At 51.8% G+C, this 27,030-nt stretch overlaps 10 protein-coding genes across 10 annotated transcripts; 5 read left to right on the plus strand and 5 right to left on the minus strand.

The window, feature by feature from the left end:
* Positions 1 to 246: 246 nt before the first annotated feature.
* On the plus strand, positions 247 to 1,059 carry ASPVEDRAFT_28328 (uncharacterized protein; the record flags this gene model as incomplete). The annotated part of the gene is made up of 1 exon (XM_040810099.1): positions 247 to 1,059. The coding sequence occupies one exon, from the start codon at positions 247 to 249 to the stop codon at positions 1,057 to 1,059; it is 813 nt and encodes a 270-aa protein (XP_040667434.1).
* Positions 990 to 3,762, plus strand: ASPVEDRAFT_41284 (PX and BAR domain-containing protein). Its single transcript, XM_040812312.1, has 6 exons — positions 990 to 1,446; positions 1,494 to 1,765; positions 1,823 to 2,089; positions 2,149 to 3,168; positions 3,229 to 3,342; positions 3,393 to 3,762. Exons 1-6 carry the CDS (start codon positions 1,356 to 1,358, stop codon positions 3,486 to 3,488), a joined length of 1,860 nt encoding a protein of 619 aa, XP_040667435.1. The 5' UTR covers positions 990 to 1,355; the 3' UTR covers positions 3,489 to 3,762.
* An 847-nt stretch (positions 3,763 to 4,609) lies between these two features.
* On the plus strand, positions 4,610 to 5,838 carry ASPVEDRAFT_129344 (arabinan endo-1,5-alpha-L-arabinosidase; the record flags this gene model as incomplete). The annotated part of the gene is made up of 3 exons (XM_040806629.1): positions 4,610 to 5,460; positions 5,513 to 5,691; positions 5,747 to 5,838. The coding sequence occupies 3 exons, from the start codon at positions 4,610 to 4,612 to the stop codon at positions 5,836 to 5,838; spliced, it is 1,122 nt and encodes a 373-aa protein (XP_040667436.1).
* A 139-nt stretch (positions 5,839 to 5,977) lies between these two features.
* On the minus strand, positions 5,978 to 7,315 carry ASPVEDRAFT_28330 (uncharacterized protein; the record flags this gene model as incomplete). Its single annotated transcript, XM_040810100.1, has 1 exon — positions 5,978 to 7,315. The coding sequence occupies one exon, from the start codon at positions 7,313 to 7,315 to the stop codon at positions 5,978 to 5,980; it is 1,338 nt and encodes a 445-aa protein (XP_040667437.1).
* A 249-nt stretch (positions 7,316 to 7,564) lies between these two features.
* On the minus strand, positions 7,565 to 8,444 carry ASPVEDRAFT_41287 (uncharacterized protein). Its single transcript, XM_040812313.1, has one exon. The coding sequence runs from the start codon at positions 8,406 to 8,408 to the stop codon at positions 7,740 to 7,742; it is 669 nt and encodes a 222-aa protein (XP_040667438.1). The 5' UTR covers positions 8,409 to 8,444; the 3' UTR covers positions 7,565 to 7,739.
* A 550-nt stretch (positions 8,445 to 8,994) lies between these two features.
* Positions 8,995 to 13,440, minus strand: ASPVEDRAFT_52583 (putative ubiquitin-specific protease UBP12; the record flags this gene model as incomplete). Its single annotated transcript, XM_040814658.1, has 3 exons — positions 8,995 to 9,770; positions 9,834 to 11,909; positions 11,967 to 13,440. The coding sequence occupies 3 exons, from the start codon at positions 13,438 to 13,440 to the stop codon at positions 8,995 to 8,997; spliced, it is 4,326 nt and encodes a 1,441-aa protein (XP_040667439.1).
* A 3,286-nt stretch (positions 13,441 to 16,726) lies between these two features.
* ASPVEDRAFT_83208 (uncharacterized protein) lies at positions 16,727 to 17,986 on the minus strand (the record flags this gene model as incomplete). Its single annotated transcript, XM_040817332.1, has 4 exons — positions 16,727 to 16,858; positions 17,606 to 17,682; positions 17,742 to 17,828; positions 17,896 to 17,986. 4 exons carry the CDS (start codon positions 17,984 to 17,986, stop codon positions 16,727 to 16,729), a joined length of 387 nt encoding a protein of 128 aa, XP_040667440.1.
* A 1,269-nt stretch (positions 17,987 to 19,255) lies between these two features.
* On the minus strand, positions 19,256 to 21,070 carry ASPVEDRAFT_886969 (GMC family oxidoreductase; the record flags this gene model as incomplete). The annotated part of the gene is made up of 1 exon (XM_040818387.1): positions 19,256 to 21,070. One exon carries the CDS (start codon positions 21,068 to 21,070, stop codon positions 19,325 to 19,327), a length of 1,746 nt encoding a protein of 581 aa, XP_040667441.1. The 3' UTR covers positions 19,256 to 19,324.
* Positions 21,071 to 22,588: 1,518 nt separating this feature from the next.
* ASPVEDRAFT_83210 (catalase) lies at positions 22,589 to 24,580 on the plus strand (the record flags this gene model as incomplete). The annotated part of the gene is made up of 11 exons (XM_040817333.1): positions 22,589 to 22,622; positions 22,671 to 22,800; positions 22,850 to 22,873; positions 22,920 to 23,130; positions 23,179 to 23,271; positions 23,319 to 23,326; positions 23,371 to 23,494; positions 23,543 to 23,830; positions 23,876 to 23,960; positions 24,016 to 24,444; positions 24,504 to 24,580. 11 exons carry the CDS (start codon positions 22,589 to 22,591, stop codon positions 24,578 to 24,580), a joined length of 1,503 nt encoding a protein of 500 aa, XP_040667442.1.
* Positions 24,581 to 25,295: 715 nt separating this feature from the next.
* Positions 25,296 to 26,965, plus strand: ASPVEDRAFT_83211 (uncharacterized protein; the record flags this gene model as incomplete). The annotated part of the gene is made up of 4 exons (XM_040817334.1): positions 25,296 to 25,635; positions 25,719 to 26,023; positions 26,096 to 26,217; positions 26,269 to 26,965. 4 exons carry the CDS (start codon positions 25,296 to 25,298, stop codon positions 26,963 to 26,965), a joined length of 1,464 nt encoding a protein of 487 aa, XP_040667443.1.
* Positions 26,966 to 27,030: the final 65 nt, after the last annotated feature.

The raw sequence follows: 27,030 nt of genomic DNA on the forward strand, positions 1-27,030 counted from the left end.
CTCTCACCTACTAACACAATCGTCTACTCATTCCACTATCCCAGCCGTTTAAGAAGGCAGCATGAACTCCATGCCTGTAACGCCCGTCCTTGTCGCAATGCCTCTCTAACAGCCCCATTCTCGTCTCCAGAAAACCCGAGTGAGAAGTGAGCCAGTATTGCAACTTTCAACCATCGTCGATATCTACTGAAGCTATCCACCCTACCACCACCCCGAACATCGTCCCTACTTTACGAGATCTCCGAAATGAACGACAACACCATAGTTGCCACCGTCATCATCGTCGTTCTCGCCGCAATGGCCATAGGCGGAATCTACGTCTATAACCTTCGAGCAAAGATGAGACAAGAGATGACGATAGTCCGCGTCGAGTCCCAGAAACGACGGATGCATCAACTACATGCAGCTTCTGCGGCGGTTGTACGTGCAAGACAGGCGAGTCGTGGCCAGAGTCGTGGCCGAAGCCGTGCTCGTTCGAGACGGCGCGATGTGTCTCCCGGCTACGATAGGAGGGCAGTGGTTGATCGCGATCAGAATCGTAATCAGCATAATACAGGGAACAGGGGGAAGAAAGAGCAAGAGCAACAGAGGCAGAAGCAGGATGGTGACACGCGGTCCATGAGGTCTTCAGGGAGAAAGGCGCCACCGGGTTCGAGGTCTGGATCTAAGATGCCTGCCCAGAGGAAGTTGGAGAGTAACGGTGCTACGAATACCACTGCGCAGCGCCCTCAGGAGTGGGATAACCAAAGTAATAACAGCAATGACTGGGAGCAGTATAACAACAAAGACAAGTCGCAGAACACAACCGGTTTCAACCAGGCTGAGAACAATGACTCTAAAGATGACCGGGACAATAAGTCTGGATGTTTTGACTGGAATGCTGGGAGCAAGGACCAAACTAATGACAATAACAATGGCGGAGGGCAAAAGGGAGGGTGGAGCTCGGAAGCCTCTGATGCGATGGCTACTCAGAAAACGGCACTGCTGCCAGCACTGCCACCATCATCGCAGCCAGCTGCAAGCCAGCCAGACGAAAGAAATAATGAGGACCTGTGGTGATGCTGGAGCTGGAGAGTGCCTGGTAGAGAGTGGAGTCGTTCCCCGCGAGGCGGCGGGCGGTGAGGCTGACGGCGCCAAGTGACGAGTGACGAGTGACGATGCGGTTGCCAATTGAGCTTCACGCAACCTCCCCTTCTCTGCTCTCACCAACGGACTGGCGGTCATTCTGCTGTGTCTTTCATTGAAATAGACTGTTCTTTATACATATCCTCCAACTTTACGTTCCTCTCTTGCATGAAAACGTCTGCCACCCCGCGTTCCTAATCAAGGCTGCCTGACCAGCCTCCGCCTTAGCTATGTGGAATGACGAAGATAACAACCCGTACGGCGCATTCGATAGCGAAGCCCGGCTATCGGAATCACTGCACTCTACCACCCTCGAATCTCGTAAGAATGTATGCCCGCTGAATGACGTGCCCCGTTAACACTTCCAGCTCTGTACAATGCCGACTACCCCCCTCCGCCTTCCAGCCACTCCTCCAACCCCGACATTTCAGACTTCTCCCAAAATCCAGAACAGAGCGATGACGACGATGGAAACTACGCTACGCAGCAGAGTGGTGCCGGTTACTCTCGCAAGAGCGTATACGATAGCCGCATAGAGCAGCTACTCTACGAGAATCCGGAGATGCCGATTCTTATCACCGACGCCGGGAAGAACCATGAAGGCGGGGGGAGTTTCATTGTGTACACAATACGGACTGGGGTATGCTATCCCTGCACCCAAGGCTATTGTATTTCATTTTGCTAATTGTTCGATCAGGATTTGGAAGTTCGGCGACGGTACTCGGAATTCTCCTCGTTACGGGCTACGCTCGTAAGCCTCCACCCAACCCTGATCGTTCCTCCGATCCCAGACAAACACACTATAGCCGACTACGCTGCGAAACCAACAAAAGCTAAAGAAGATGCTACGATAATTGACCTCCGGAAACGAATGTTGGCGGTTTTCTTGAACCGGTGTCGGAGAATGAAAGAGGTCCGCGAAGATGGCGTTTGGTGGAGGTTTCTAGATCCTAATGTTAGCTGGGTATGTTTGCAAAGGAAGATTCATACAAAAAGGAAAAAAGCACGCTAACTCGTGTCTAGAGTGAGGTCCTGAATACTCACCCTGCCTCCTCGGTGCCCAAGAATAACCTCAAGGCACCCCCTCTTGACCCTGCAAACCCAACGGCCGCGCATGCTTGGCTACCAATCCCCTCTGCGTCTGCAAAGCTGAAAAACACGCCCGGGACCGCTACATCTCCGATCGCAGAAACACCAGGAGCGGATATTCTAGGCCGGTTCCCCCCTGAATCGCGAAAGCTAAGCGAAAAAGAACTAGATCCGTACTTTATCAATTTTGAAGCTTCTACTCGTGAGTTAGAACTCCTCCTCCAGGGCAACATGGAGAAGGTCAATCGCCGCACGCTTGCCCACTTGTCCGGACTGTCCGCAGATTTGATGGAACTTGGTGCTCGATACAATGGATTCTCCCTTTCTGAGCAATCTCCCACCGTGGCGACTGCTATTGAACGGGTCGGACAAGCAGCGGACACTTCCTACATTGAGACGGAAGAGCTGTCACTCGCGCTGAGCGCAAACTTCGCGGAGCCAATGAGAGAGAGCGCCCAGTTTGCGAGTGTGGTCCGTAATGTTCTACGATACCGAGTGCTTAAGAGGGTGCAGGAAGATATGACAAAGGATGAGCTGGCCAAGAAGAGGACTCTACTGGAGTCTCTAGAAAGGAGCGAGCAGGAAGCGAAACGTATAGAGCAGTACCTTAACCGAAACCCACCACAGGCACCAACAAAACCTCAGCGATCCCTCTCAACATCTTCGGCAACTAGCAGTCAGGGGGGTAACGAGTCACGACCGAGCGGAGAGGACACAACCTCCATTGACTCCGATTTTCCGCCAGCGCATGCCGAACATCCGTCTGCGCCAGCGCAACGGTACCCGGATTCTGGGCCGGTGTCACCCCAGGCACACCGCAAGACGTCGAGTGGGAATTTTGTTGCTAACAAGATCTTCGGTCGCATCAGTCATGCGGTCCATGGATTCGTGGACGTCGATCCCGAGCGGACACGACGGGACCAAATAGGGAAAACTAAAGAAAGCTTGGTCCAGGTATGCTTACTTTGGAAAGTCCGAGCTCCTTTTAAGGTTTAAAACTAACTCGCGCTATAGCTGGAGCAAGCGTTGGGAGTGTCAGAGAAAGATGTTAAGGACGCTAGTGCAGGGGTCTTGCATGACCTGAAGCGATTCCAAAAGGACAAGGAAGGAGATCTCCGCCGGTACATGGTATGTGTAGATCCCTCAAGACTTGTCTTATCCAACTGACACAAGGGCAGGTCGCCTACGCACGGTGCCATCTCGACTGGGCTCGCAAGAATCTCGAGACGTGGACCGAGGCGAAAGACGAGGTGGACAAAATAGAGGCCCGGTAACTTGCATTCGGTACTGGGCAGTTGTCCGACGATGTTTTCGGGTGGTGGACCTGATGACGGCGTTGGTGGACGATCTGTTATTTGAGATACTCTGTTGCCCTTTTAATTTTCCATGACCCTCCGAGGGCGATTTGCCTTAGACCACGGACAATCCTCATATCGAGGTGCCTGAAATGCTCATGATGTTATGCACACACCTATAAATAGCCGATGTGATATGCCCTGTATAGTTACCCCGTAGGTGAAGCTACCGAGAACCGGCCGTCGATCGGTTCAGGGCCATTTTTCAGGAGTCGGGGCGGAACCATGGTCCGGCTGCGTAAGAGCGGTAAATCATCGAGGGCGCACTGTTCAGTTCAAGAAATTCGACAGGGCGACTGAAGTCATATCTAGGCGCCATGAACGGGCAATTTGCATGCGACAGGGTGGATCTCGGTGCTGGTTTTGCCGGCCGTGACTGGATCGACAACACACCATCGCCAGCCTGCCAGACGCCATCCCTAGACTGCCTTTTGTCCTCGTCGTTGCCTTTCGTCCTTCATCTGCACTCGCCACGCCCCTTTTCTGACTCCTTACCTGTTCCTGTCTTTGATTCCGCGTCTCGCCGTTGATCAGGGCCATTGCGTTTATCCATCATCGACAAACTGCCGCGTCCGGCGAAAATCTTTCCGGGACATTCGACACATCATCCAAATCCAAGCATTCTTCCGCGCGTCGATCATGTTGTCACTCTCCTAGCCAGGCACACTCGCAAACGATGCTTTGAAGCTCTGGGACTCTCCGCTCCCCTATCACAGAGCTCTCGCGGGCAACTCTTATTCGACGCTGCTAGGCTCCAAGGTGGGAAAACAATGGGCCCTAGAGTCCCCTACCTACCCAGGTAGTGAGTTGTTTCCACAGTTTCATCTTCGCATGCAAACAGGATGTACGACTACAGTCGTCTCCGGGACGCGGAGACGGCCAATTTATTACCATGGCCTGTTCCGCGTCCTGGGGGCAAGGGCAGACGACGAAGAAGCAGCAGCAGCAGAAGCAGAAGCAGAGACTCTTCCTCTTCCAGGTCCAGGCTATCTTCCCTAGCGATCCGCCGCTTGACTTTGTCCCGTCGTCGCTTTCTGAAGATGGCCATTCTCCTGGCTGTTCTCCTCCTTGTCTCACTGGCCTACTCGGCCCGTATCAGGCCTTCCTTATATAGAGGTGCCAACGATACTGTCTTTCGTGAGGATGATCCTCCCCATGCCAATGGCTATGCTCGTGCCCATGGGACGAACTTTCTTATCCATGATCCGAGTATCGTCCAGGTAGGCGATACTTTCTACTCCTACAGCGTCGCCCCGGGTATCGCCATCCACGAGTCACCTAGCCTCGACGGGCCCTGGACGCAAACCGGCAGTCTTCTCGACGGAAACAGCGTCATCCGGAAGGGCGACAGCAAGTCCCCCTGGGCGCCCAACACCATTCAGATCGGGGACAAGTTCTACTGCTACTACGCCGTCAGCAACGCTGGCTGCCGCGATAGTGCAATCGGGGTAGCCTCATCTGACTCTCCCGGACCCGGGGGTTGGACAGACCACGGCCTTATTCTTCAGTCAGGCTCCGGCGATGGCTCGGATATCCCCCCCATGGACCAATCGAACGCGATCGACGCCAATGTGTTTGTGGACTTTGACGGGTCCGCGTATTTGATATTCGGCAGCTTCTGGACTGGCATTTGGCAGGTTAAGCTTGATAAGGACTTGGTCTCTGTGGAAGGCCACAGTACCAAGAGTCTTAGCTCGTCCCATCTTGCTGCAGAGCCCGGGAAAGTGTGGCGTGGGAGGAAGACAACGAATCCCATTTGTGGCGACGCGTCCGGAGGCCATCCCATCGAGGGCGCCTTTCTGGCTTACCGTGCGCCGTACTATTATCTGTGGTATAGCTGGGGGAGGTGCTGCGAGTTCAAGAATCCGAGAATGCGGACGAATGGGCAAGAGTGCGTTTCCATACTCCTTGTTTTGATTGAAGGTTGTGACTAATAGACACAGGTACCGCATCCGAGTTGGACGATCCGACAATGTGCGCGGCCCGTTCCTGGATAAGCAGGGCAACGACCTTGTTGATGGTGGCGGCGAGACGGTTTACGGCTCAAATGGTGATGTCTTCGCTCCGGGGGGTCAAGGTATCATGAGCGACCTGACGGGTGATATCCTCTACTACCATTACCGTGAGTGTCCGCCCTATCCTTTTCTTCCCAATGGTTCGGCTATTAACGTGTCTAGTCAATTCCTCCATCAGCTACGAATTCGGCCAAGCAAGACTTGGATGGAACCGGCTAGAATACGTGGACGGCTGGCCTGTCGCCGTTTATTAGACCATTTGCATTTCCGACTTGGATATGTCCAGCATCTACCCGCTACTTAGACTTGATACATACTGCATAGTGGATATAGACCATCTATAGACTAATATAATAATTCGTACATACAAACAAACAAACCAGATTAAATATATTAAAAACAAGGGATATCCGCCTCAACAACCATCCATGCAACATACCATCCAATTTCACCCCCCATCTTCTCCATCACCCGTCGACTAGCAATATTATCCACAGCGACATCCGCAAAGAACCATTCCTTTTCCCCTCCACCGATACTGTCGTGATGATGACGCGCAGAAGGTTCAAAAACACCCACCCCGCTCTTCATAACCTCCTTCCCAACAACCCCTCCCAAGCCCTTGCCGCGATGCTCCGGCTCAATATGCAACGTGCAAAGGCTCCCGTCGAACCCGAGGAATGCCCATCCAATTGGCATCTCCCCTTCACCATCCCCATCTGCACCCGCACCCGCACCGGTACCAGAAGTCGTAGCATCTGCAACAGGCCGGGAGGACGCAGGTGAGCCATCATCGCCAGGCCGATAATACAACGCCACACCACCCATAGCCATCAACGCCTTCTTCGAGCGCGGAATATTAGTGCGGTGCTTCACCAGGTCAAGATGCTTCTCCTGGATCCCTGAGACGCCAGTGGAGTCGGTGAACGTATACACGTACCCCTTTCCAACTAAGCTCCCCTTTTCAGGACCCGGGTCATTATTGACTTTGTCGTCATCGTCGTCATCGTGATCATCAAACGATGACGAGGGGAAGCAGTACTTGGCGTAGAAGACGTTTTGGCCGCGGTGGATGCGTACCCCTGGTCTTGAACTCTGACTTTGATTCTGATTTGCACTGGGCTTTGTAGGCAGTGTCTCGTTTGCAAGTTCGCAGATCAGTTCAACGACCGTCTTGTGCACTGATCCGAGCAAGACGGAGGTCGTTGGGTGCGGTGGGATCTTCTTCACGCCTTCGTCCCTTGCTTTCTCTGGCTCTGGGACTGGGGCGGGTGGTTGGGAGGCCAGCCAGGCGATGTAGGGCGGGACGAGCTTGGTGCGGATGTGTGTGAGTAGAGACAGCAGGTGGGATTTTGTTGTTTCTTTTTCTTGGATGGAGAGTGCTTCGTTGTCATGGTGAGTTTGAGTTGGCTCTGAGGTTGATGATGTTGGTGCGGATGCGGAGTTGGAGTTGAAATTGGTATTGGCCTTGGTCTTTGTTTCGAGGCTCGAGAATACCCAGACTTGGGTATCTAGCCCTCTATGGATGTCTGCGTATGCTGCGAGCCATGGGGTCTCGATTCCAGCCTTGGTCTCTGGCTCCGACTCTGGAGGGAACGAAGCGAGGACTTGGGCTGTGGGTGAGGGGTGAGTGATCTGGTGCTGGATGCGGCGGAGGAGAGGGCCTGATTGTGGGAGATGGGCTTTTAGATGGGCCAGGAGGCCTGTATAGGGGTGGTTATGGACGTGCATTTTATTTTATATATTCTTTGGTCTTTTTGTCTTCTGATTTTGTTATTTTGCTGTTGTCGTTCTCTGAAGGCAGAAGTTGGAGGTGGCGGGATGAGTCAAATCTCAAGCACCTCATCATAAGAGTCCGCCACTCAACCTTGTCAATTCTATTGCACAAATTACTTTGGTGATAAATAAATAGTAGTTAAGTCGGATAGTAGTCTACTAGCTCTGAAAAGGTCCACAAAAGGTAATCCGTGCCTTCGGCCTAGTGATGCTGTTTATATATACATGAGCCACTGAATCAACACAGTTGTATAAAAAACACCAACAATCAAATCTGCCAACCTATCTAAGCATAATAATAAGACAAGGTCCTTTCAACGAATGAAAGAGCCACATATATACCTCAATCTCAAACAAAGAACTCTGACAACACCAGCATCTACCGATGCCACGCTCCCTTAGAATTCCTCTTCGCCAGAGAAACATCATTCGAAATCCTCCAACTCTTCCTCCGATCCTTTGCCTTTAGCTCTATATCCCGCCTATTGCGCTCAATACTCAGATCCTCAAAGCCACTGATCTTTGGTTCGGAGAAAAAGGACTCGATGGATGAATTGGTGACGCGTGTTTTCCTCCTGCGCTGGCTCCGAGCATGACATTTCATCTCGGCGATGACTTGGCTGTTACTCGCGACGGCCTCCTCATCCGATAGTCCATCATGAAATGCGAGATCCAGATACATGCCTAGGGTTGGACTCGGGCTAGGGCATGCGCTTCGGACGTCCCGAGGGTAGACAGGACCAAGGTCGAGAGGACTGATTTCAGTGTCACTAGGGAGGCCGGCATCTATGGGCTTGATGGAGAGCTTGACCGGCTTGCGGCTTTGGGTTATGTTCGGAGTGGGTGGGCTCGATGAAGGGGGTGTTGTAGCTGGCGAGTCGGATAGTAGCGGTGGTGACTTTTGAGCGAGGGAGAGGAAGAACTCTGCAATTGTGGTATCTGGTGGAGGTGATGCTCGAGAGATTGCTGGGATGGGGGTGTTGCTAATTTCGACCATGTTCAGGCTTCGGCGCAGGCTGGGAAGGGTGGGTGGTGTGTTGGGGTCCATGGCGATAACAGTTGGATATAAACGATTGATATGGACTGCTGGTTGATGAGTAGCGAGAGCGCGAGGATGGGAAGATGGAGAATGCAGAATGGATGACGGTAGTTGAGATGCGAAACTGAAAGATGGAAGGAAGAACGGTGCACCTGCCACTTTGCTCTACTTATGTTAAGGCCTACTAGAGTACTAGTCATGTTAGATACAGTACTGCTGGATATGCTCAATGCCATACGATCCATGTCGTATCTAACCTCATCCTATACACAAATACTCCTATTATGCCGGCCATCATCGACCTGGTTTATCGAACGGTCAACATCCACATCACGGCGACATTCTGCTCTAGAATTTGCCACGGAAAGCTTTTGGAAATAACACGCAAATACCGGAAAGAAAAGGATATGCCCTTCCGTCATCAACATAACACACAAATGCAAGGACTGCGTACATACACTGTCCACCATGCACATAAGAAAAAAACACAATGCAACCATAATACCCGCCTGCTTCACCCACCCGTGACCACAGGGCTGTCTAAAAGTTCGTTTTCACATCCAAAATCGTCGAGAGATAGGAAATATCTAAGCAATCAAAGCCGGTCCTCTTCACCTACATGTAGTTCCACCACGGGCAGCTCGTCGTCGTCGTCCGCCACATCCGGTTGAGGGAATTGCGTGAGGGTCGACTCTTCCAGAGGCGTTCCTGGGTGCACTGGTCCCTGGAAAGGGGGGCTATCCGCGAGAGACGCCATACGGGTATCAGAATCGCTAATATCCCCCCCACCTACGGCCTTGGTGCTGTCGCCGTCGTCGTCGTTGTCATCGAGGAGTTCGTTATCAGAGAGTGATCCCGGGAGCTCTGTCATCTGTGAAGGGTCATGATGAGCATCCGTGACTCGATTGAACGACCAGGAGGGCAGATTTGAGACGCGAAACGGGTCGTCGCCGAGGGCTCCACTGCCGAATTCGTCTTCATCATCAAAATTCATACCTGTTCCGCCCATGCTTCGCTCACCGTATGACGGGCTGTTCGAGTACTCCGGGGGATTGTCCTCATCCCTGCTCTTCTGTGTTCCGATTCGCAAACCACCATCTCCCGACTGGTGAGCTGCTCCGACTCCGGCTAAGGCGCTCGACGACCCATTGCGGGAGGAGCCGCCGAGACGCCGGCCTTCCCCCGACGGAGACGGTGGGCGCGATTCGCCTTGCGAATCCGATTCACTGCTGGCAGGTCGCGTGGACGATTCCGTGATTTCCTCTAGGATCTTGCCGCCGAGCGGGCGTTCCGAGCGGCGACGGTAGAACAGCAGATATGCCGAAGAAGTCACAGCATTCTGGGGATCAATCGGTCGTGACACCGAGGAATCTAAGACGCACATATTAGTTGTTATTCTCCATCTACAACCCTACATAGTTCTCAATAACTTACCGTTATATTCGTTCCACAAGCCTGTCATGAAGTTCTTCGCGTACGCGGTGTAGTGACCTCCTCCGAGACCACCGTAGTGGTTGTCCACTGCAAAGAGATCATATATCAAGCTCTTACCCTCCTCGGGAGCCTCGACGCGACCGGTCAAATCCAAGCTCTCAGTAGGGAAATCGACCATTATATCGAGCTTATCGCGGAACCCACGGCTGGCGCTGAAGCGCTTCAAATGCATGACAAGAATGTCTGGTGTTTTCCAGAGCTCGAACTTCTTACTAGCTCGGCGATGCTCTTTACAGCGCGGGCAGTACCAAGCATCGTTCTCTGACAGAATTTCTTCCTTGTTGAACTCGTCCAAGCATTCATAGAGTGTGACACCCTTCTTCTTACGCTTGTTCCGCAGCATACGTCGGTTCTGCAGTTCTGGGTCGGGCATGCGCTCGATCTGTGTCCACGTGGCAGCGCCGCGGACACCATCGGGATCCCTGTGGTCACCGGTGAAAAGAGCATCGTAAGCATCTTCGTTCCAGTCAAGAACAATCGCCTCACCAGGGCGGATAAGAGGACCCTGGGCCTTGGGTTTCGGCGTCTTTGGAATGGTGTTTCCGAGACTGTCAACTTCTTCTTCGCTGTCTGAGTCCTCCGAGGAGCCTTCATCGGTTGGCTTTTCGTCGGCGTCGGTCTTACCATCTGTCTCCTTCGAGATGGCCGGCTTAGGTACGATCCGCGACGTCATCTTGTCATAGTTCTTGTGGTCGTCGACGGAGGTGAACCCGAGGGGAACGGCTTCGTTTGTCCGGGCAATCTTGATGTCGAAGAGGGAGTGGAACCTTTCAGGGATGGAGGAGCTTTCGGTGTGGGAGGCAGCCGGCGTGGAAGTTTCCGAAGACGCAGCGTCTGTTTGGTCGGGTGCATCGCGCATGGAAACGTCCACCATGCCTTCTTCGCCATCGACAGACGTTGTCTTGATCTTTGAGTCGGCTGATTCCGCATCGTCATCATTCATGATAACGGTATCTGAATCTTCCGCCGTTTCTTGTTGCTCATCGGCCACTTCTTCGTTGAGGAAGTCCCTGGTTGTCATGGTTGAAACCTGGGCAAGAACCTTGCGCAGAATGGCGTCGTAATCTTTGGCCTCCTCTCGTTTGACTATGATATATGAAGGCACTCCGAAAAATTGACGCTGCGGTCGGTAACCTGTTTGACGCTCGTGCCGGTGGAAGACGGAGACGATCATGCGGTCTGCCTTGGGCGATTCAAAGGTTGGAACCTCATCGTAGCTAGAACGGCCGTAAGAATAGTAGCTGCTCTTCGTACGCTTGTCGGGGTTGTAGTTTGTTGGGGTGGATTCGAGTTCAAACATCGCGATCTCGTCGGTGTCGCCAATCTGGCACTCGGCGATTGAAGAAGTATTATCAAACATCTTGTAAAACTTGTACTTGTAAATTTCTGACATTACGATTCGCTCGGGATCCGACCCCGCCTTCTTAGCGATCAACTCCTTCAGGGCCTTGACGCTCGAGTTCTTATCGAACTCTACATCGATGATAATCGGGTTCTTGTTGAGGGGGAAGTAGAAGATCGACTTGCTCCAGAGGTTCTCAATCGGCAGCTGGAGAGTGAGGTTGTTGAAGGGATCGAAGATGATGCTGACTTTATCGCAGGCCGGACAGACAAGAGTCGACTTGTACATACCCGCGAACAAATCTGTTACAACTGAATCGTTCCGGGCTTTGTAGATGTCCCAGCACCTATTGGCGAAATCCTCGAGTGCTTTTCTATTGTGCACCATCTCATCTGTGGAATCAGGCTTCTCGATGTACGGCTTTTTCTGGATCCTGTTCAAGTCCTCCTGCAAACCGTCAAGGAGGAACAGGAGGAACTCTTGAGAATCTTGTTGTCCGTATCCCGAGAACGCTGGACCATAGCGGCCGATGGTGTTTTTAAGATGCCTAGGGGCAAAGGACGATTGACCTGCCTCGTCAAACATGGTGCGTAGTAGATTGGCATATGCCTTGGCAACATCCCCGTTGTGGGCTAGGGGGTTGCTAGGGTTAAGATCTTTCTTGTAGACATCGTCTTTTTTTCACAATTAGGAATGGCATAAGTAGGGAATTAGTGTAGTGTGGCACTTACTCAGGAAGTAATACGTCAATTCCTCTACACTTCGAACACACTGCAAGGCAGAGTTCATGTAGCACGTGTTGCCCAGGTTGCTGAGACCAGTATTGCCGCGAGGCTTGCCATCCCGACGCGTTTTTCTGATCGGCTCTGATACTGGAGATGATCGTCCGCTCGTCGTTGGGCTCTTTGTTTTGAGTTTGTTGACTTTCAGGTTACCGGCAGGTACACCGAGGCGATCTAGGGCCTTCTTGGATAGTTCGGACACCCATTCGGCGCCACTACGCTCTTCGAGCACGACAATACCACCGGGGCTTAGTCCGGCCATATCAATCGTCATCTTGCCATTGTAGTTGGTGTTGGTTGACTGATCTTTGATATCAATAAGTTCCCTCTGACTCCCTTCAGAAAGGGAGAGGAAGGCATTGAGATCAAGGATATAGCTGTTGCCGGCGTTTGAGACAAGAGGCGAGAAAGGAGCGGGGGAAGCACTGCGAGAAGCGGCTGGGGTGACGGCGGCGGATGCCGCGCCACTTCCCAAACCACTCATGACCCGCCAGACGCGAACCTTTGACGAAGAATCAACGCGGACCGACTCCTTTGCGCGACGTAGCCAATCCTGAAAGTTGGTGTGCCGACTGGCAAGGGTGTTGACCGGCGCCTTGTTCTTCTCTCTTAGAGAGTCCGGGGTTACCCCAGCGGACGGGTTCGAGAGCTTCAAGATAGTGTAGATGGGAGGGTTGAGTTCGTATTGGACGTTCTCCATATCCCCCGACGGGCTGGTGTTGTGAGCGTAGCGTGCGATAGCCGGTGACTGCTCCGCAAGACCGTACCACTGCATGATGAGGTCCCAGCCTTCCTGAGGCACAACTTCGAAGTCTTCGCCCATGTCCAAACCCGGGCGCAGAGGGATGTAGGGTTCGCCGCGCTCGTCCTTGAAACCCGTGCTGATCGGGTCGGTAACAAGGACGAGGTCTGAGTTATCGACAGGACCGATTTCACCCTCTGCGGCTGTCTTGTCCATCTTGTCTGCGTGGGTGGAGCTTCGTGATAGAACCCGCTTTAACCACGACATCGAAACAACATATCCTTTTTGGCCTTCCTGGAGAGGCTGCATCATAAAGCACGTTACTTTTGCGACCTGGTCATCATAGGAAGGGCGTTCGCCGGGCGCAACTGAAGCTTCGGTCTTGGTGTTCTCGTGCGTCTCGGTCACGGGGCCGGTATAGGTGGACATGCTGGATGGTGTTTGATAGGCCTTCTCGGATGCAGAGTTACCATCGTTGCCCGTAGAATCCTCTTCAGAACCAGTCGTGTCCATCTGATCGGGGTTGTTGGAAGGTGGCTGTGCTTCCCTCTCTCCGGGACCAGAGCTCATTTCGACATCTTGCTCGGCATCGGGCGCTGGCCGCTTTGTACTGGGCGAGGCTGATCTGGCATCGCGCCCGGGCGGGGGGATGCTGTCGTCTCTCTTTTCTGAGCCCGACATGTCGGTCGCAGCGTCACTAGCAAGGGTCAAGCCCGCACAGGCGGCCGAGGGATAGTCGTCGGTGCTTGAGGGGGAATCCGGGGTGGGTAAGTGAGCAGCGTCCGTCTGGGGTCGATTCCCCAGCACTTCGTCCTGCAGATGGGCGGGAATGTAGCGAGGAGGCGGGGAGGGCGAGGAGGTCTGGCTGCGGTTCGAGCCAGAGGTGGAGGAGGGACGAGGCCTAGAGGGCGAGTGAGAGGAGCGAGAGGAAGCGGAGGCGTGACGTCTTCCGGCCTGCGAGGCAAACGACAAACCCGGATGGGCTCCTGGTCTGCGAGGCTCCGCTACCTTGCGGCGCTTTGTGGAAGACGTCGTGAAGCGAGCCGCGCGCGTGGCAGCTCTAGGTAACACGGAGGGTGGGAGAGGGTGAGGCAGTGAAGTCGACGGATACAGGCAGAAAGTCAGCCCAGAGCCCCAATAGAACACAAAAGAAAAGGGCAGTTGGAACGGTGGAAGCCGGAAAATTGAAACTGGTGGTGGAATGGGAAAACCCGCATCCGACTTTTTTAAGCTTAGTCATTTCTCTCACTCTTTCACGAATAGCTTCATTATTCACTCTTTTGTGTTTCACTATTCTTTAAAACCATCAATAGCAAGGAAATACACAAAGACAAAATAAATGACTATTGCCAAGATCTAATTCCAAGATCTCGTTCCCTATTTGCATAACTCACTGCCAGGCAAAAGATAATCGACGTCCGCACGACTTCCATCCGCTGGATCTTCGGATCTAATGAATGACACAACCCAGGTCAGATCGTTGCAGGCTTGAACCAGGATGTTGCACGTCTCGCAGAGCATGAGGCCGCACCCCATGACCGCTCCGGGTTCCGTGGACTTCTCATGACCGCTTGTCGCTGGCTGTGTGGCACAGCGGAAAAAAGCTGGTGTTGGGCATAAACTACACCATGGGTTTTTCGTCACCCGCTTTCCACTGCCCGGGTTCAAACTATCATACGCGGCCCTGAAATCAAACGACTCCGGTTTGAATCCATCCAACGACTCGGTTCGATGGCCAGTGCACTTGACAATGCAGGAACGCTGCTGGACGCAGCGGGCGCACATCGGACCAGGTCGGTGCTTTTCGAAGCCGACAAGACCATATGCAAAATCATCGCACCAGGAACACGGATCCGAAGATTCGGCAGACTGGGTTATCTCGGAATCTTTGGTTAGTGCCTGTGCTACACTTGTGTCTTCCACTTTCGAAGCCGCATCGGCGTTCACGCCTGCCAGCAAGTCCACCATGTCCACATCTGGGGGGTCTTGCCTCTTTGGAATCCCGGAGTCAACTTCAGCTTCGGCTTGAAATTCAGTGACCGTGTCTTTGCTGTCGACTTTTGCTTCGTCATTTGATTGAGGCTCTTGCGTATCCACGTTTGTTACATCGCTTTCAGCCTTACGAGCCGTTTCGGCGGGCTCTGTTTCAGCATTGTTTCCCTCTTTCCCCTCCACTTCGCCGTTTTCTGTCGCCATGGGTTCAGGATAATATGTTTTTGACTGGCCCCCTACAGCCTCACCGTCGGCATCGCTGGGAGTTTGCAGGTTGGGCACATCCTCATGGCTTTCAGCTTCTTTCGAGCAACCGAGGCCGGGTTTTTCTTCGTTGGCCAGCCCTCCGCCATATTCGTCGCGCTCGTTTTGAAAATTGGAACCGATCTCCAGCTTTTCATCTAATCCTCCGTCGTCTTTTCCGCTGGCCTTGCCGGAGACTGGTTCTTCGCCGACCTTACTATTTAGAATACCTAGGGCCGCGGGAGCATCCTCTAGCTCCCCACCGTCCAAGTTCGGGTTCTCTTCCTCGGAGGCTTCGGGGGTTGAGAAAGTATTGGCTATGGTTTGTTTCTCGTTTTCTTGGTCGGACTCACCCAGAATCCCCGATCCGACCTCCGGTATTTCTTCATCGGGTCCAACGGGGATAGGAGCGTTATCGTCTTCTGATTGCTGTTTAGCGGGACCTTCATTAGGATCAGTTTGGTTCTCAGAACCCCTCAGCTTGTTCGCAACTTGAACGCCGCTCTCTTCAGCACCTTTCGTCACCGTCGCCTTTCCCTTCCCGGATTGTTCTTCCACCACGTCCACAGCCATCGCATCGATCTCAATAGCATCGTCCAGATTCAAATATTCTTCTAATTTGGGGAGAGAATCCAAAAATGCGCCGTTCCCTGAGTCTTCCTCCGATACCGATTGAGTTGATTCAGGTTCCTTCATACACTCGGACTTGGCGCGCTTCGGCGCACGCTCAGGCTCGCCATCCGCGGCTACTTGCCGTTTGACTTTCGGCTTTCCGTCGCTCATGGGATTGTAATCCTCGCTATCGTCACTATCACGCCATGTGGACGCAGATGGCTCCACCCTGCGACTTCGCAAGAGATATTTCTCGGACCGAGTGATTTCTCTGACGGTTCTGTCGGATCGATCGAGGAATAATTTTTTGATACGCTCAAATCGTTCAGCTCTGCTCATAGGAAAGGGGGACGGTGGCGGAGTAGGTGGGCGCTGTGGTTTTGGAGGGTGTGAGGAAGGGGACAGAGGCGGGGCCTCCTTGGTTGGGGAGGAGGGTGGAGTAAGTGGTAGATTTGCTGATATCAAAGTAAAAACAGGGTTAGATATGGGAGATTGGAAGGATATAACAAGGGACAGTTACCGGAGAACATGGCGGAGGATGGAGTGATTCGAATTCCGAGACGTGAGATGGAGCGAACTACGCCCAGGGAAAGTGAAACGAGAGGAGCTGAAGCGCAGGTCCTCTGAACAGAGAAGCTAAGAAGCAAGCGTCAAGTAAAAGCGAAACAAGGTATGCTCGTAGCTTACGCCCAAGTAAAGGATCAAGTGAGGCGAGAAGAGGTACAGTCCTACTCTTTCATCTCGATCCTGAAGTGAGGTTGAGATGAACAACAACGACCCTACAAACCAACGATTGATAAGTAGTTATAGACTCGGAGATGTGTTGCAGACTGCAGCAACACACAGAAATAACACTTCTCTTACATTTCCTGAACCAGGGGGTGTTGACTCTGACTCACGTACATGGAGTACAGAACGGACAGCTTCCCAGAACGCAAATAAAACAACAAAACCAACCACCACGGCTCCAATATACCGGTATAGAGTATCACAAATCAAAAAATCAAACTCGATTTCGCCCAGCCATATATAATAGAGATAATCACCACAGAAGAGAGACAGAACAGAACCGTACCCGCCGTAAGCAGGACGAACAATATTGTCATCCCGATGCAATACCTCACTGCGCTGCAATCAGGGCCAGTATCGGAACTGGTACTGAGACTGGGACTGAGACTGGGTTCGGGAGGGGAATAGGGATAGTGATAGGGATGGCGATATCCGTGTCGCTGTAGTCCTGCTTCGAGACCGTCTTTTTGGATACACACGCAATGTTAGCTGGTTGTGCTGTGCGTTAAAATAGGCGTGGAGAGTACCTAGACAGATGTAGGTAGGAGCGTGCTCCCGTCTCATTTTGTCGATGGTTATGGATCTGAATATGGATATTGGTGCTAGGTATACGTCCTCTCGCCCAGCGCGTAGGTGTATAGCCCCGGTTGGTTTGGTATGAGGTTTTTCATCCCGAAAAAAAAGGTTTTAGCAAAAAGTCAACTTCGATTTTCTGGATCTAAGTTTTTGTTTTGGTTTTGTATGACCTCATAGCAAAGTTTATAGCTTTAGCTGTGGTGTCGATGGTAATACCTGCAAGATGTAGTAGGATAGCCCTATACTGCGGAGATCATTCTACTTACTACGTAAACACTACTAGTGGGTACGTAGTGGCCACGCTGAATTTATTCCAAAAAACCAGCAAATAATACTCTATGATATAAATGAAAACACGCGATGTCAGCTCTCATTACCTTAGCAGAACTGGATATCCAGCATTAAGCAAAAATCCCAACAGTAGCCAAAGCCCAGTTAAACAACGAGCAACCGGTTAACCAATAAGCCAAACCACATCCCACGTAAAGTTATCCAGCTACATGATCCTCTGGATAAGTACTCATCCTTGCTATATCCAAGAAGAGCATATAAGGGAAGTTCCAAGACCGTCCCTTCACTAAGGCCACATCAACACAAGAAATGCCCCGGTACAGAAACAAATGCCCGTAATTACAAGAGTGACTTTAATCAACTCGTGGCTCGGCCCAGTTTTGAGTGGCTCCGGAGGGTCATGGCTGAGGCAATCACAGACTAAATAACGAAATCGTCAGTTCTCCAGGACTTAGTAGTGGTTTCTGGCAGATACGTACTTCCCGCCTCACACTCTTTCTGGCGTTTGTTTTGGAGGTAGCTAAGAAAATCCAGTTCGAATTGCTCGCACTCGGATTCTGAGATGTCTGCGTTATGTGTTTGTTAGATGGGACATACTAAGAGGTATCAGGTAGGATAGAGATACAAACGTACATTCTGGGTATTCGGATTCACTTGGCGTACCAGGGAGCTCTGGAGACTGCGAGAGACTGCTGTAGTCGTAGTAAGAGGCTGCGTACCTCATGTTTGAAGGCCGTGAAGACAGACTTGGGTGTTTGAGGTTATGGATAGGCGTGGGAAGGTAAAGATGGAGGTAGGAAGATGGATGCAAGTGCGATATAATTAATATACGTCAATAGCCATCCCACCTGGTGGTTTGGGATGCTGCACACTCTATTATCAAGCAGAAACCTTAACCCCTGTTATATATCTTCTTCACCGTCATCATGCTCTTCTTCAACCCATTCCTCTACAGCTCCCGAGTCTATACCCGTTCAAAATACGACAGACTGAAGACATAAACATGCCTCAACAAGAATACGTCCACCTCCAAGTCCCTGCCCAGTACTATCAACAGTACATGTACAGACAGTCGCACACCGACCCGCCAGACAGCTACCCTGGACCCCCCTCGTTGCAAAACTGGTGTGCCGTTTTTTGGAAAGCGGTAATGGGATGTCTGATCATGATAGCATTGTTAGTCGTTGTACTGATTATCCGCTGCATGTACGAGCTATATCGAGCGAAGCCCTGGTTCTGATCGATTTTGACGCTGGTACCTGGCCTGACACGAGTTGGACTGGCTGTGGTGGTACTGTAGGCCCACGTCCACGAACCATCTTGTTGCTTGTTTTCTACTGGTGTTGGTCGGTGATGCAATCAGCTCACCGGGCAAGGCAGTGTCTTTTGTTTGGTTATGGTTCAGTACGGTAAAACTGTATATTCAGATTTTGTCGTACGTTGTCTGACCAGAATGGAAGTAAAGTTTGCGGTAGTCCTGATTAAAGCTTCACTCACCCTGCTGCAACTGCAAAATAGACATCCCCTTTGCTCCTTATTCCATCCTAAATCTTGGAACGCCATCTACTTACTACACCGATCACGGTAACGACCATGGCCACCTACATATCCCTTGAACCAAACGCCCACGAGTACATCCAAGTCCCACCCCCGTGCCAGCACTGCCGTGAAGAATCCAGCCATCAGACTCCTACTAGTTATACAAGTACCATGCCAGCCATTTCTGGCGTTCCTCCGTTCTTATACGCACTATTCTGTGTTATTGTCTGGGCATTCAGTTGTGTTTGCATCTTGATTTTTGTTTGGCTTGGTGCATCTCTCCTCATGATGACTTATGGGACACTACAAGGGACTCCAAATCAAACACCGGTACGTGCATGGACGTAGGCTGGGATTAAACAAGAGTACTGTTGTGAGGGATCCCAGTACCTGTTTACCTGTTTACCTCTAGGGTACCATGTATGGTGCGCAACGGGTGGGATTTACGCTATTAGGAGGAGTATAAGGAATGCCATTCTTTATTACTGATAATCATAAAATCTGCATAACATCACATCAGAAATTATTTGTAGAAATCCGCATGGTCCCGCTTAATAGCATCCGCCCCCTTCTCCCCAACCATATAAACCGAGTTCTGAATCCTGCAGTCAGGAATAACAGGAATGACCGAGGCATCGATAACACGCAGACCCTTGACACCATGGACCTTAAGCCCTGGATCGACAACACCCTGCTGGATATTCTTCGAGAGACGCGCCGTACCACAGGGGTGGAACGAGGTCTGGGAGCGGTCAAGCACAGTGCGCTTCATGAGCTTGTCGTCGTGCAGCGGCATGTCCCAGGGATACTCCGCCTCGATGATATCCTTGAACCCATCGCCGTTCTTCAGCACGTCGTAGGCGAACCGGATACCCTCGCGGATAGCAATGATGTCGAGGTCGTTGTTGAAGTAGTTTAGGTTGATGTTGGGCTGCTGCAATGGGTCGTTGCTGTTGAGTGTGACCTCGCCACCTTCAGAAACAGGACGAACGAGATCGACCATGACCGTGATGTAGTTGCCCTTGGCTGGGGTGGGATAGTGCCACTGGAAAGCAGAGCCGAAGAGACACACAAAGTCGAGCTCGAAGTGAGGCTGGCCGTAGGGGCAGAAAGGGTCTTGTCCGCCATTGGATGCCTTGGCTTGTCGGTACTGAGGATCCTTGTCGAGATACTTGTCGATACGTGGGAAGCCGACCATCTCGAGGAAGCCGGAGCCGAGGGGTCCGCCGTGGTTATTCTGGTAGGCTTGGATGGCTTGTTTATTCTGTGCTGTGTTGGCGCGCAGGATGTAGTCGTCCATGCCGTAGCCATCCTTGACGCGGAGGACGAAGGGGACGCCGGGGTGGTCGAGGAGGTGCTGGCCGACGTGCAGGTTATCGACGATGACGGGGATACCGTGTTTCTTGAGCTCGGTAGCAGGGCCGATACCGCTTAGCATGAGCAGCTTGGGGGATTCAAAGACGCCCTGGGAGACGATGACTTCGCGGTTGGCGAAGAGGTTGAGTTCCTGACCGGACTGGGTGATGACAGTGACGCCCTTGCAGGTCTTGTCGGCATTGTCGATGATGAGTCTCTTGGAGTGCACCTCGGGCAGGATGGTGATGTTGGGCTTGTCAGACACAGCCAGGAAGCTGCCGGATCGACGGCCTCTATAGATCGAGTTGACACTGTGGGTGAGACCAACCATCTCGCCGTCGAAGATGTTCTCGTTGATGGGCTGGCCGGTGGACTTCCAGGCCTTGGTGAGCAGGTCCCGGAAGGGCTGCATTTCGGGAATAAGTTCCGAGTGTGAGATGGGGATGGGGCCACCAGCTCCGATCTTCTTCAGGTCGGGCGAATACGCCTTCTCATCGTCGTGGTAGGTGGCCGACTTGCGCAGATAGGGCACGAGCGGGTCCCATGTCCACTCTTTTCCACCGTACTCCTCCCACATATCAAATGTGCCCTTGGACCCAGGCACCCAGGTGAAGTAGTTCAGGGACGAACTGCCACCGAGGGCTTTACCACGGGTGTTGGGCTTCTCAACACGCTCGTAGTCGTCGCGCTTGACCATGGTGGTCTTGTAAGCCCAGTCGTACTGGCTGTCACGGAGCTCCATGGCGTTGGCAGGGGTTCTGATGTCCTCGATGTCCTTGGAGTTGGCAACACCGGCCTCAACAACTAAGATCTTAGCATTGGGGTTCTCGGCCAGGCGGGCAGCAACGATGTTGCCAGCTGTGCCACCACCAACGACAATGAAGTCGAACCTAGCATTGTCTTGGACAGGCATGATGAAGAGAAAGTCCAGGAAATTAAGTATAAAGTTGAGAAGCTTGAGAGATGCAATGGATGGCTGGAACACTTGAAACAACGCCGGCCTCTACACGTCTTTTATAGCTGGACTGCTGAGAGACCAGCTCTATACAGCAATACGGGGCAAAAAAGATAGAAGGCATGCAGCCATTTTGACCCCTCAGTGGACGTCATGGACATGGTGCAAATAGTAATGCAACATCTCCAGTAGCCTTGCAGTCTGGGCCCGTGTGACATCCCATTGGCTTTGTTGTGTTTCCATCTCGGGTTTATGCGTAACAGCTGCACTGGCTACGACAGGCTCTCTGTAAATATGCCTGTTAAAACGTCAAGACTTCTCCAACTCAACTGGTACTTGACTACCTGACTACTTGATCTGGTAGATAGGACGGAAGGAGAATAGACTGCCCCATACATGAAGTGGTTTGCACCATTATCCAGCTGAGGACGCGGGGTCGCCGCAGGTGGAAACCGAGGGGCACTACATATGCAGCTTCCAAGGTAACGACCCGTGTCCGAGGCGCCATAACTTGGATAGATTACGAATCGACAAAGCGCCGACCAAAGCTCCATAATAGATGGTTGGGCGTTGAAGCACAATATGTGCCGCCCCTCTTAGAGAGAAGGCAATGGAGCAGGTAGCACCGAGAAGGACAGCGAGTCTACCAATGGGCCTATCCGAAATCCCAGAAGGCCGTAGATCGGCTGCATCAAAGCTGCGGCCCAGTCAGCATCAAACAAAGCATGAGCCGTGAATGGAGTAGATGGCCCGTGTCAGAGCAACGCCGAGAATGGATCGTAAGCCCTGGATTCGGCGCACGGAAAGCCCAAGGCGCCGATCCAAGTGTTATTCTAGAGCGTAACCGCTAAACATTGGACGGCTTGTGGCAAGTATGGCTAAAGTATGCGAATATAAAAACTACAGCCATGGCTGAAATGGATGTGGGGCTGAAGCTGCGGTCTACAACGAAACTGCGGTTCAAAAGAAATATCTGAGGTTCGTTAAGACCATGGTAATATCGTTGCCACCCAGTGCCTGTTGTTGCATAGGATGGTATAATCCTATCGATATAAATGATAAGTTGATATAATAAGATAAGCTTTGGCAGTGGGTCCCTGCCGAAACGGGCAGTACTATCTGGCCAACCACAGAATTGCATATATGTGGAGACATCGATCCATCGTCTGGCAGCTCTTGAGTTGACTTCATTGCCACTCTTGCGTCGCTTCGTGCGGAGATTGAAGGCACGCAGATACTGGTTATGATAATGATGGCTGGTAGCGGTGAGGGGCAGCTTCCAGCAGCTCCTCTGGCCGAGATAGCTGAGATCCAATGAGTGTAGACGCAATTCCAAGACACAATGCAGGTGCCATCCGACGTGAGAACTGCGACTGTGCTGTCCAGACTGGAGTCTATTTAAGCGCTTTCCCTGGCGAGCCCAGGTTAGCTGTGAATAAACACGTTTTTGCTTTACAAGACCAATTGCCATCCAATATGGGCGACGATAGATACTACACTCTGGCCGAAGGTACTCCCCTCTTCAACTAATAATTACGTTTATGACTGACTCATGCAGGCTGTCCCTTCGCAAACAACAAGACAGCTGTCTTGATGCGAGGCAGACAGGGTGGCAGCCTTGGATTGCTTCAGGATACTCAGCTCATTGAGACTCTTGCCCACTTCTCCCGGGAGAGAATCCCCGAGCGGTTAGTTATGGCGTCATTGATTATCTACAGTATACTGACAAATATTCAGTGTCGTCCACGCCAAAGCTGTCGGGTAAGCCTGGAAGCAATTTTCTAGAACAATCATCCTGACCGTTTAGATCATACGGAGAGTTCGAATGCACCCGCGATTGCTCCGACTTCACCAGCGCCAGCTTCCTGAACAAGGCCGGGAAGAAGACTCCGGTTCTTCAGCGAGTGTCAACAGTCGGCCCCGAGTCCGGATCTGCCGACACTTCGCGCGATGTGCACGGATGGGCCATGAAGTTCTACACCGACGAGGGGAACCTCGACTGGGTGTTTAACAACACAGTATGTCGTGGCCGTATATGACATAACTTGGTCTAACCTGGATAATAGCCCGTCTTCTTCATTCGCGATCCCATCAAATTCCCCTCAATGAACCGCTCCCACAAGCGACACCCTCAAACCCACCTTCCTGACGCCAACATGGTAAGTTTGCCTAGCTTGATGTGCAACTGGATGCTAACATTATGTAGTTCTGGGAGTAAGTATACCAAGCTGCAGTTGATTGCTAGTCTAATGGTTTAGCTTCCACGTCGGTAACCCCGAAGGCATCCACCAGCTTCTTGTACTGTTCAGTGACCGCGGCACTCCCCGGTCTGTCCGGTACATGAACTCGTACAGTGGACACACATACAAGTTCACCAAACCGGTATGCTGCAGCCATTACCAGACCTGAGGTCCCGCTGACTCGACGCAGGATGGTACATTTAAATATGCCAAAATTCACGTCAAAACGCAACAAGGAATTGAGAACCTCTCCTGCAAAGAGGCCACCAGGATTGCCGGAGAGGACCCCGACTACATGATCCGTGACATGTTTGAGGCTATTGAGAGAGGCGAATACCCCGTCTGGAACGTCTACGTCCAGCTGATGAGCCCCGAAGAGGCCGAGAAGTACAAGTGGAACATCTTTGATATGACCAAGGTCTGGTCGCACAAGGACTTTCCTCTGCAGCAGATCGGTCGTCTGACCATGAACCGAAACGTGAGTTTAATTATTATATTCATCTACAGCTGCTGATCTAAACAGCCGCGAAACTACTTTGCCGATATCGAACAAGCTGCGTTCTCGCCATCCACAATGGTCCCGGGATTCGCTGCGTCTGCTGATCCAGGTAAGTTGAACATCACATCCTTTTTCCAGAAAGCTACAAGACTAACATCCACTAGTCCTCCAAGCACGACTCTTTGCATACCCTGATGCAGCCCGCTACCGTCTCGGCGTGAACTACCAGCAGCTCCCTACCAACGCCGCAAAAGTGCAAGTCTACTGTCCCTTCCAGCGTGACGGAGCCATGCGATTTGACGACAACTACGGCGGAGATCCCAACTATGTTGGCTCTTCTATCAAGCCTACCAAGTTTTACCAAGACGGGAAGGGCGTGAGCGCAGCCTCGCTGGCTCTGCACACCGAACACGAGAAATGGGCTGGGGACGTCGCGGCCTTCACCAGCGAGATCCAGGACGAGGACTTTGTGCAGCCCGCACAGCTGTGGGAGGTTATTGGGCGTCAGCCCGGTCATCAGGATAGAGTCATTGAGAACCTTGTCGGCAGCATCAAGGGCGTCAAGTACCCTGACCTTCGCAAGGGTGTTTATGGTAAGTTTTGTAGCCTTCGGCGACCCGGCCACTGTGAATTACTTTAACGCCGAGTCTAGATTTGTTTACCCGTGTCAACAAAGATCTCGGGGCTACGCTGCAGCAGCGCACGGAAACGGCAATCAAGGGTGCGTAGATTAGATAGGGCTGTCTACTCTACCTAAGTTCTGTAAATGGCCGGTCTCTGGAGGACAATTCATTTGATGGTTTGATTAGTTTGACCACAGCTTGTATTAGGATTAATGAATAGTATATTAGAAGATTATGACTGCTAAACTGTTAAATAGTCATGGCACTTTATTCAATGGACTGGCCCTTAGCTTAATATACTCCCAGACATAGTTGAGCAGTATTACTAGATGGTTCAAGTAGATTTCACCATTTGCTTGCATGTATACCGACCCCGTCCATCCATGGGTTGTATACTGTCCACTGTGGCGAGGCAACGTTGGACCCACTATATCGTGTGGCATCCCCAACCAATCACAGCCCGCAACCGCTGCAGCGACCAGCCAGAGAAAGAACAGCAGGTGGAATCTCCCTTACATGTCAACGAATCTTTTCCTGTTCGTCGTACTATTATCGGCCCCGGTTCGGTCGGTGTATCATGTGATCCGCATCTCACCCACATTTCCATTCAGTCTCGGTTTATTCATAATAAACCCAGGGTCCCCTGGCATTCCCAGCCAACACAGTGTGCCGTCCCATGGCCAGAGTCGAACAATGTCTCCGCGGACCTCCAGCTCCTCGAGTGGAACCGGGACTGGGACTGGACCTGGAGCAACATCTACAGATACATCCCAGTTCACGTTCGTGACGGGGAATATTCATTCTGAAGCGCGGAGCATGCTATGCGCGAGCACTGGAAGCGACGGCACAAGCGAAACCAGGAGGCCAAAACATCGAATCGGAAGGCAGCCTCGGCTTCGACGTCGAGGATTTTGCTGCCGCGGTGGACTAGTGCTTCGGATGGGCAGGAGGACTCTAGTGCCACTAGTAGCTCTTCAGCGCTGAGGGCAGATGGTAGTCCGGATGGGGAGGTCGGTGGGAAGAAGAAGAAACATAGCCAGCCTGGTATTCCGGCTCAGATGTTCTGTGGGATGAGCTACGCGTTGTCGAGTGCCAGACCGGACCCGTTCCAGACGTGTCCTGTGCATTTGACGAGCCAGCATCAGAAACTTTTACACCAGTGTGCGTTTGGCCTGAGTTATCTTGAAGACTGACGCTGCTAGCTCTGTCTGCCTGATGTGGCAATTTATGCTGACTTGCTGCAGGGATCAGCACGCACGCGGCTATGATGTTCGAAGATCTAGACGTCACCGAGTTTAATCCGATGAAGGACGTGTGGTTCCCGCTGGATCTTTCGAATGCTTCGTCTTTTAACTGTATTATGGCGCATTCTGCTGCGCATCTGTCTCATTTATATGCTGGCACTCCGCCCCGACGAGGAACGAATTCCTCTGATGCCTTGAAATATAAGATTGAGGCTGTTAGGATTCTGCGGAGTTGGCTTAGTGATCCGGAGAAGGAGCTTTGTGATGATGCTTTTGCGGCTGTTGTGAGGTTGCTCACATTTGAGGTATGGATTGGCTTTGAGTTCCGCCCTTTTTTCTTTTCTTTTCTTTTTTTTTATGGTTGCTAATGTTGACAGCGATACTGGGGCACGGTGGCAGACTGGAAAATCCACCGTGATGGATTGCAAAGGATGATCGACGCCAAAGGTGGCGTTGAGGCGCTGCATGAGAACTGGCGGCTGGAGCTGGTGGTTTACCTGTAGGTGCAGTTTAGGGTATATACTCTGGAGGCTGTGAGCTAACAGTCTAGTGTCTCGTTAATGTCAAAGCCGTCATGGCTCGAATCCACGAATAACCTCGAACGAATCTCTCGCCCTCTTTTCTCGCCCCCAGTTCGACAGCCCGCGCCATCTCTCGACGTCCAAAAGGTCCGCTGCCTCTGGCTGATATCGTTTATTCAAGACATGAGAACGTTCATGGGGTCGTTCTACACCCAGGGTCTTTTTGGATATCCTACTACTCATACGGCAGTCGGGCTTCTGCGTCGGAAATTCCAAAATTCAATTGAATCTTCTTCCCCCAGCGGTCAAGGTATCGCAGAATGGGAAGATGAAATGCTGGGCTGTCTATTCTCCATTAGCGTCCTGATCCAGGAGTCGATTTCCGTCTTCTCGGATGGCGGCTCAACAACACCTACCGGCTCAAATACACTTGATGAATTAGAGATATTCCTACGGGACTCCCAGCATATGTGGATGAATTCAGTCTACAACCTGCGCGTTATCTTATTTGAAAGCCTTACACGGCTGTTTGAGGAGGGCGACTTCAAGGTGAGCTACGTGATGGACCTGGTACAGGTCTTGAACACCTTGAGTTTAGAAGCACGGCAGGGCGTTGAAAAGTGTCTTCTCAATTTGCTGTACTGTCTTGGGAACAAAAGCACCACGATGTTGATAGATGACGGGTGGACACCCGATTCGCTTTTGTCGTCTATGCATGGGCATTAGTACACAGTCTTGCCATATAATGTCATGTTATGAGCTTTGCATTTATTTATTAACTCGTTATTTAA

This window comes from Aspergillus versicolor, assembly GCF_001890125.1.
Source record: "Aspergillus versicolor CBS 583.65 unplaced genomic scaffold ASPVEscaffold_4, whole genome shotgun sequence".
Taxonomy (NCBI): domain Eukaryota; kingdom Fungi; phylum Ascomycota; class Eurotiomycetes; order Eurotiales; family Aspergillaceae; genus Aspergillus; species Aspergillus versicolor.